The sequence below is a fragment of the Lolium rigidum genome, chromosome 3, assembly GCF_022539505.1.
Source record: "Lolium rigidum isolate FL_2022 chromosome 3, APGP_CSIRO_Lrig_0.1, whole genome shotgun sequence".
Classification (NCBI taxonomy): domain Eukaryota; kingdom Viridiplantae; phylum Streptophyta; class Magnoliopsida; order Poales; family Poaceae; genus Lolium; species Lolium rigidum.
The window spans coordinates 42,305,653-42,314,207 of NC_061510.1; the positions used below are offsets into that span (position 1 = coordinate 42,305,653).

Sequence of the window (8,555 nt, forward strand, 5' to 3'; positions counted from 1 at the left end):
GAGTCCCGGAATGGAAAGTGGACTTTTTTTTTATTCTAAATGGATTTTCTTGAGACCAGTAGATTAATCTTTTTTGGGAGATTGCTTGACTTTCATATGTTTCTGTTTCTCTTTAGAGAAGATGTCAAAGCCATGTATTAAAACTTTAAAAGTCAACTAACCTTTACATCACCACACTTGAATAAAATAAAATTACACATAAGTCATTGGGGACATTGGCGTCGTCCCCTCCTGAACTTGTGTCAACGACGCACCATAGCGCGAGGCACAGTGCCGACTCTAGATTTTTGAACCACGCCAGAGCAAGGAAAACTTTATTGCATCGACAACTAGGTATTCGCCGGTCGGAGCTACAAGATGCCGACAACAATGCCTTGTGAAATAGGTCGTCGTATTACGAGGGATCGATGACCACCCTAGATCTGCCCATACATATCCTAGAGGCCAAACCTCGCAGGGAAGAGAAGAAACCATCATGTCGAGGCACAAAGACCACATCTAAAACACAGAGACATGACAGAATGCACTTTTCCAAAATAGGAACCACGAGATGATTCCCCACCCTCCCCAATGCCACCGACGAGACCACCGCCCATGAGGTGGACGGGGAGTGGTAAAACCTTATTCTTGTTTTGTATATCTTTGTCATCCCCACAGTGGCTTGGGTTGACTAGTTGCTAACCCTAAGAGAATTAACTACCACGCAGCAACATAGATTTGGGGTCCCTGACCCTTTGGCTGGTAGAGTGGCCACTAGGGAGCCACGATGGAGGACGAGGGGACCCATCACTTTGTCGAATACGATGAGCGGAGCCAAGGCGATTTTTTTCTTCACGTGAGTGTAGATGCCATATGGCCGACTTTTATATGTTGATATCTATTGTGTATTTATTTTACACCGGTTGCATATACTTTTTTTCAGAATGTATAATCGTATTTTTTCACCCTTTACTCATGTGTATGATTTTATTTTGTAGATTTTATTTGACTAAGTCTATTCATTTTTTAACATGTAGTTATCATTTTAATCGACAATGGTTGACCTTATAAAAATGCGGGGTTGCTATTTTTGTAAAATGCAAAGATATATAATCCCTCCTTTCTAAAATGTAGTGCACATATGATTTTTGAAAGTTCAAATAATATATTGTTTAACCAATCATGTAGAAGGAAAATCGACATCTAGAATACCAAATCATACCTTTAGTTTCATAATGACGCATATTTCATATGATATACGTTTGGTATTGCAGAAATAAATATTTTTTCAATAAATTTGATCAAATTTTACATCATTTAACTTTCAAATAATCTTCTATGCAGTACTTTATGACAAAGGAGGGAGTATTTACATCGAAATTACAAAACCGAGGTTTTTTTGTTTCTATATAGATTTGACTGTACAAACTACTCGACAATTTAGGGGTGTGGCCCCAAAGTTGATGCAGGAAGGTACTTTTCCTCCTTCTGACCTTTTTTTAGATGTTTTCTCCTTCTGACCTTCTGTTGCCTTTCCCTGCTGCTCCTTGCTATTCAACGGAGAAGTATAGCACTAGTTCATGGACCAGGGCATAACTCTGTCTTCCCTTTCATACGCTTCTTGCCTGTTCAATGGCATACGCACCACCGCACCATCCGCACGGCTTCGTTTTTGCCCCTCTGCCCAAGAATTCCCAGGTTGCTTTCCCTCTGCAGCTACACATTTCCAAATCTGCACACCCCGTCGCCCGCGTATATAAACCGGGGCATCGCCTCCGCCACAACCCACACCAAATCCTACTGCACCTGATTCAAGTTTCATACAGAGCTTAGCTAGAAGCGGCGGCGACATTAGCTTTTAGCTTCACCTTGTTCCCTGCTCGGCCTGAAGCGATGGTGCTCACCAGGGCCCCCTCCGACACCGACGTGTCGGTGCACTCGACCTTCGCCTCGCGCTATGTGCGCTCGTCTCTCCCAAGGCATGTTCACGTGCCATGCTGTTCTTGCTTCAATGCTCATTGCCTGTTCGTTCTTGGGACTTCCTGGGAGACTGACCGGCCGGTGGGCTTAAATTTGTTGATTTGTGCAGGTACCGTATGCCGGAGAACTCGATCCCCAAGGAGGCGGCGTACCAGATCATCAACGACGAGCTGATGCTGGACGGCAACCCGCGCCTGAACCTCGCCTCCTTCGTCACCACCTGGATGGAGCCCGAGTGCGACAAGCTCATCATGGCCTCCATCAACAAGAACTACGTCGACATGGACGAGTACCCCGTCACCACCGAGCTCCAGGTACGCAAACAAAACTCTGCTTCAATTTGTGTGCAGCCACACAGAGAAGTTATGTGTTCTGTATACTGACGCGGTTTTCGTGTGTGCGCGGGGGCATTGCAGAATCGGTGCGTGAACATGATCGCGCATCTCTTCCACGCGCCGCTGGGCGAGTCTGAGACCGCCGTGGGCGTCGGCACGGTGGGGTCGTCGGAAGCCATAATGCTCGCTGGGCTGGCCTTCAAGAGGAGGTGGCAGAACAAGCGCAAGGCCGAGGGCAAGCCGTTCGACAAGCCCAACATCATCACCGGCGCCAACGTCCAGGTAATTCAGCAGCCTCACGATCCATGGAATTGAGAATTGAGGATCTTGTTCTGGAATTTTCTGACGGAACGATGTTTGTTCTGTGTAGGTTTGCTGGGAGAAGTTCGCCAGGTACTTTGAGGTGGAGCTCAAGGAAGTGAAGCTGAGGGAGGGGTACTATGTGATGGACCCGGAGCAGGCGGTGGAGATGGTGGACGAGAACACCATCTGCGTTGCCGCAATCCTCGGCTCCACGCTCAACGGCGAGTTCGAGGACGTCAAGCTCATCAACGACCTTCTCGACAAGAAGAACAAGGAGACAGGGTGAGTACCTAACTAGCAGAGCAGCCCAAAAACAGAGTCACTCCGTCATGTCATATTTACGTTAATTGTTGTGCTAAATGTGCCGTGAATTTTCAGCTGGGAAACGCCGATCCACGTTGACGCGGCGAGCGGCGGCTTCATCGCGCCCTTCCTCTACCCGGAGCTGGAGTGGGACTTCCGTCTCCCCTGGGTCAAGAGCATCAACGTCAGCGGCCACAAGTACGGCCTCGTCTACGCCGGCATCGGCTGGTGCGTCTGGCGCAACAAGGAGGACCTGCCCGACGAGCTCATCTTCCACATCAACTACCTCGGCGCCGACCAGCCCACCTTCACACTTAACTTCTCCAAAGGCTCCAGCCAGGTCATCGCGCAGTACTACCAGCTTATTCGACACGGCTTCGAGGTACTTCATCACACCCTTCTTCTTCACCTAGAGGCTAGAGCACATCGATCAATTGGTCGCAATTGGTGATCTGACACGATCGCAATGCAATGCAGGGGTACAGGAACATCATGGAGAACTGCCACGAGAACGCCATGGTGCTCAAGGACGGGCTGGAGAAGACGGGCCGCTTCAACATCGTCTCCAAGGACGAGGGCGTGCCGCTCGTGGCCTTCTCGCTCAAGGACCCAAGGTTTCGGATTTCGTTTTGCAAAATTTACCGCCCCTGGGCGAAATGGGCGAAATTCGTTTTTTCGGAAAAATTTCGGAAAATGCCGGACGAAATCAACAATCCAAATTTTGAAATCTGGGACGAAAAATGGACGAAAAATGAACGAAAAATGGACGAAATTTGACAAAAAAATATGAAATAATCAAGAACAATGATGCACAGCACTTCTGTAGCAAAATAAACACACATGAATCATACGGCAGAATCTATCCATCAGATAAGAGCATTTGATCAACAGTGCCCAAAAATAACAACATAAGAACCACAGTTCAACAATAGCCGATATTAACCATCACAACATATTAGTCCAACAGTAGGCTAGGCTAGTTAACAGACAGTTCAGAATCACAATCCATACTACAACCGGGCACTTCAAAGTCCAATCATACTGGCCCCAAAACGAGAACATGAACTCATTTTGACTTCACGTTCTTACACTGCCCCAAAACATTCTTCAACTGTCCCAAAACGAGAATATGAACTCACACGCATCTTGCATGAAACAGCAACATAGCTTTGCTCCCAGGCTTCTTAACCTTGCAATTTAAAGAAAAACACATATCATGAAAGGTAATGTGGTACCACTGTGAATATACAAGCTTAAATGTGTTCCAGAGAATATAATGAAGCAATCATACATTTACATACAAGTCTTGTTATTTTCAGTGACAATATGGAAGTGCATACCCGTTTCTATTACATGTTAGGAGACAAAGTGGACACAATGGGATTATGGTTAACATTTTTTGCATAGTTTATGTATCATCTTGAACAATCTATTACCAGATTTTATTTTCGTTCAAGAGGATGCAATCATGCAACAGAAATAGATGGTGTAAATTATTAAAAAAATTATCATTGGCAACCAGAATAAAAAATGTACCTATCTTATTTGTAGAGGCTGCTGACGTTCTTGACCTTCTTGACTTTCCTAAGCCGGGCAGACCTCAGCATTGTCACATCCCGGGACTCCCTCATTGCAGCACGAACATTCCTTGGAACATTTGGGCACTCCCTGACATCACCTGGTATACCAGCAAGGTGCTCCCTAAAGCGGGTTGCACCTCCTCTACTCTTTAGGCGGCAATACCGGCAATCAAAGCCCCCACCAATCTTTGGGCCATGATTCCAGATATGATAGATGTCATTGTTTAGAAGTCCTACATTTAAAAAAAAGAATGAATTACGATTATAAAAGAGTTAACACAATGAACTAACATATATAACATCTCATAAAAGATAGCGAGGCGTAAGAAAAAGAATTAATACAAGTACCTCTAAATGCATGTTAATATCAAATGAAAACAGAATGAACTAGGAGTAAACAGAAACAACACATCTATTAACTCTTGGTGCATCATAATAACAAGTAAAACAGATTATGATGTCAAAAACGAATTAACCATGTAGTAGACATAATGAACTAGCATACCATTTGTTAAAAGATAGCAAAGTGTAAGAAACAGAATTAAGAACAACTGGACTTAATTAACAAGTAACAAGTAATAACTTGTAAAACAGAATATGATATCAAAAACGAATTAACCATGTAGTAGACATATGAACTAGCATAACATTTGTTAAAAGATAGCAAGGTGTAAGAAACGGAATTAAGCACAACTGGACTTAATTAACAAGTAACAAGTAGTGCATCATAATATGCATCAAAAACGAATTAAGCACCAGTTAACAGAGTGCAAGAAGTTAACAATGTATGGACCTTTCCAGGTTGCCTCTGTTGTTGGTGAATCATTCACCATCACAACATCTTCATCACCAGGGTTGCCATTGCTCCTCCTTTCTTTATCTGTAAAAAATGTAAATATATTTTAGGAGCTAACAGCCAGATGCATACACTTGTTGAACAGAAATGTATAATATAGATAATCTATCAACAAAAGCTAGTACAATCAATTTATACATTCATGCCATCATACAAATAAGCATGATCGATCAAAACTTATAGTAGTACACACTAACACACAAGATATCAGAGCACTGGACGAGCATCTAAGTTTATTTTGGTGCTTTCAGAGCCACATATAATACTCTGAAAAATAGCTATACCAATATACCATTGATCTAGCATCAAAGATTCTGCGTCCATTTATATATAGCACAGAGTTAACTATGTCCTGGTTCTAGAAGACATTAACTAAATATAACTGATTATCATGTACTCCTGTTCTTCTATTCCATATATGCCAATGGTGTTATTCGTCCCCATACACAACACTGTTTGCACATGAATCTTCTCTGTGATGGGCTGCTACGTATTTGTGTGATGGACTACACAAGTTAGCTACAAAATCTAAACTACCACAAACTCTAATTAAGCATGCATTGTACTGGTACGCTACTTCTCATTCTCACCTTGCCCAGCATGCGGACGTGCAACTCCAGAGCCATTGCTTGCGTCTGGAGCAGTGGCGTTGCCTGAGCCCAGCCCCACCATCGGCCGCGTGTGGCTGCGCTCCATGCTGCTGCCGCCGTCGACCCGGTCGCCGCCTGAGCCCCGATTCCCCCGCAACGATCGCGTGCAGTCGTGCTCCATGGTGGAGGTGCCACTACCGAACCAGTCAATGGCTGAACGACCGCCGTTGAGGAAGCCTGCACATTCCATGGCCGTGGATGGGAGGGAGTGGATGGAGGAGAAGGTTGGCGAGTGGTGGATGCTCGGGGAGAAGGATGGCTACGGGCGGAGGCGGCGCTGCCCCCGCCTCACTCTCTTGGTTGCCTCCAGCCGCCGCACAGGTGAGAGGCAAGTGGGGAAAATGAAAATTAGGGTTAGGAAGCACCCAATTCGACCTTTTATACCTCCTGGGGTTATCTCTGGACTATTCTTGACCTTGGGCCGGGCTGCAAATTCAAAACGGGCCGAATTTATTTGAGCGGATCGTACAGATTCCGGGCCCAAACGAAATGGACGAATTTCGGACGAAATTCGATTTTTCGGGCCGAAATTCGAAACCTTGCAAGGACCACAGCCGCCACGACGAGTTCGAGATCTCCGACATGCTACGCCGCTTCGGATGGATCGTGCCCGCCTACACCATGCCCCCCGACGCGCAGCACGTCACCGTGCTCCGCGTCGTCATCAGGGAGGAGTTCAGCCGCACCCTCGCCGAGCGCCTCGTCCTCGACATCGACAAGGTCCTCTACCAGCTCGACGCTCTCCCGTCCTCCAAGCTCACTGCGCCACCTCCCGTCGCCCTCCTGCCGGCGGCGACGCTGCCCAAGAACGTCGTCGTGGCCAACGGGCACGTCAAGAAGACGGAGCTCGAAACACAGAAGTCGGTCACCGAGGCCTGGAAGAAGTTCGTCCTCACAAGCAAGACCAACGGCGTCTGCTAGTGACTACTAAGCAGTCACAACTTACAATTAAGAGTCTCCACATCATGAATTCGAGTGAGAGCTACCCATTTTTAATATTTGTCTTGCTGATCCGAGTGAGAGCTACCGATTTTAGGCGGAGTTTGTAACCAAAGTTTTGCTGTGATGACTTTTATAATTTGCGCAGTTCGTCTGCACTTATACTAGTATTTTTATTACCACTGAGATGCTTTTGCAAAGTTGTTCTTTTGGGTGGCACAAAAGTACAAGCCATTGTGGCATAGCGTCTATTAGAGTATCTCCAGCCGTGTCCCCAAAGCGTTTCCGCGTGTTTTGTTCGTGCCGCGTTTAGGGGACGGGATGTCGCTCCCATCCGTGTCCCCCAAACGCTGCCCCAAACTTTTTATAACATTAAAATACTTTTTTTTTTGCATTTTTATTTCAGTAGAGAGAAGAAACATTCCACAAACTAATATATAATTCGGAACATGGTTTACACAAACTAAGACATAGTTTGGAACATGCTTTTCACAAACTAATACATAGTTTGAACCATGGTTGACACAAATATAAAATATTGCAAAATAACGAAACCTAACTAGTGTTGACATCGCAGATTTCGTGTGTTCGCTGCCAAGAAAAAACACTCCCAGGCACACTCAGCCACCCAAAATGGAAAATCCAACTGTTGACGGTACCCATGTTGGTTCTTTCGAGGAAGAACAACCAGAAACCTCCGCGCCTATTTTCGCCGAGGCCGAAAGATAAGATGGTATGCATCTCATCGTAGTTGGCAATGGGCACATTCAGGAACTCCGCGTCCTTTGGGTGATCCTACGATACGAAGGGACAATGATGTTAGTTGTGCTTGTGGCTGATCAAAAGAGTTAGTGAGGTGGATTGAGCGTGCTCACCGCGACGTTCCCGCAGTAGTGCTCACCCCAAGGATGATTCATTTCGTATCCTCTCACCACTGAGCCCCGCTTAGATCGTAGAGATTGCTAATGGTGAGCCACCTCTGTCTCCACTTCCTCGGGTGGTTGTACACCTGAGTGGAGCACATGGAGACACCACAGTGGTCAAACAAGCCCTTCGCCACAACAGTTAGATGGACTTCCTTAAATCTTTTGTCAGTTCTCACTTCGGTCTTGATCAAGCCGCACATCTTCTCCAACACAAAGATGGACATGAATGGAAGCCATTTCATGGTGCCAGTCCCTTTCTGCCCGGACTTCAAGGCCATGTCTGCTTCCCTGCGGTTCTTGTTCTTCTTTGTGGTGGCCAACCTAGCCGCGACCTCTGTCGCTACCCGAGCCACCTGGTCAGACACATGCAGAGGGGTGACTGATACGTCCAAAACGTATCTACTTTCCCGAACACTTTTGCTATTGTTTTGCCTCTAATTTGTGTATTTTGGATGCAACTAACACGGACTAACGCTGTTTTCAGCAGAATTGTTCTGGTGTCTCGTTTTTGTGCAGAAATCCAACTTTCAGGAAAAACCTCGGAATTTATGCGGAAGGTCCTATTTTCCCAGAATACTTACGGAGCCAGAAGGGCGAGCCAGGTGGGGGCCCGAAGGCACCACACACTAGGCCGGCGCGGCCCAGGAGGGGCCCGCGCAGCCCTAGTGTGTGGCGGCCTCGGTCGGCCCCCGACGCCCTCCTTC

At 46.3% G+C, this 8,555-nt stretch overlaps 2 protein-coding genes across 3 annotated transcripts; one reads left to right on the plus strand and one right to left on the minus strand.

Moving 5' to 3' along the window:
- The first annotated feature begins 1,789 nt into the window (after nucleotides 1-1,789).
- On the plus strand, nucleotides 1,790-7,111 carry LOC124701507 (glutamate decarboxylase 1-like). The gene is made up of 7 exons (XM_047233578.1): nucleotides 1,790-1,958; nucleotides 2,069-2,273; nucleotides 2,376-2,576; nucleotides 2,665-2,879; nucleotides 2,976-3,282; nucleotides 3,378-3,506; nucleotides 6,533-7,111. The coding sequence occupies exons 1-7, from the start codon at nucleotides 1,873-1,875 to the stop codon at nucleotides 6,905-6,907; spliced, it is 1,518 nt and encodes a 505-aa protein (XP_047089534.1). The 5' UTR covers nucleotides 1,790-1,872; the 3' UTR covers nucleotides 6,908-7,111.
- On the minus strand, nucleotides 3,749-6,508 carry LOC124701508. 2 transcript variants are annotated; one of them, XM_047233580.1, is made up of 5 exons: nucleotides 6,371-6,508; nucleotides 5,927-6,290; nucleotides 5,274-5,360; nucleotides 4,437-4,713; nucleotides 3,749-4,089 (listed from the first exon to the last, which is right to left on the minus strand). In XM_047233580.1, the coding sequence occupies exons 2-4, from the start codon at nucleotides 6,174-6,176 to the stop codon at nucleotides 4,442-4,444; spliced, it is 609 nt and encodes a 202-aa protein (XP_047089536.1). In that variant the 5' UTR covers nucleotides 6,177-6,290; nucleotides 6,371-6,508; the 3' UTR covers nucleotides 3,749-4,089; nucleotides 4,437-4,441. The 2 variants fall into 2 exon arrangements, with proteins under 2 accessions (XP_047089536.1, XP_047089535.1); XM_047233579.1 differs by lacking the exon at nucleotides 6,371-6,508 and having other exon boundaries at nucleotides 5,927-6,333.
- Nucleotides 7,112-8,555: the final 1,444 nt, after the last annotated feature.

Excerpts from the sequence above, each read along its gene's own strand:
- LOC124701508 (XM_047233580.1), bottom strand. The coding sequence starts at position 6,176 with ATGGAATGTGCAGGCTTCCTCAACGGCGGTCGTTCAGCCATTGACTGG. Across the intron at positions 5,361-5,926 it reads ACGTCCGCATGCTGGGCAAG|ATAAAGAAAGGAGGAGCAAT; the intron begins GTGAGAATGAGA and ends CATTTTTTACAG. Across the intron at positions 4,714-5,273 it reads AACAGAGGCAACCTGGAAAG|GACTTCTAAACAATGACATC; the intron begins GTCCATACATTG and ends TTTTAAATGTAG.
- LOC124701507 (XM_047233578.1), top strand. The coding sequence starts at position 1,873 with ATGGTGCTCACCAGGGCCCCCTCCGACACCGACGTGTCGGTGCACTCG. Across the intron at positions 1,959-2,068 it reads GTGCGCTCGTCTCTCCCAAG|GTACCGTATGCCGGAGAACT; the intron begins GCATGTTCACGT and ends TGATTTGTGCAG. Across the intron at positions 2,880-2,975 it reads AAGAAGAACAAGGAGACAGG|CTGGGAAACGCCGATCCACG; the intron begins GTGAGTACCTAA and ends GTGAATTTTCAG.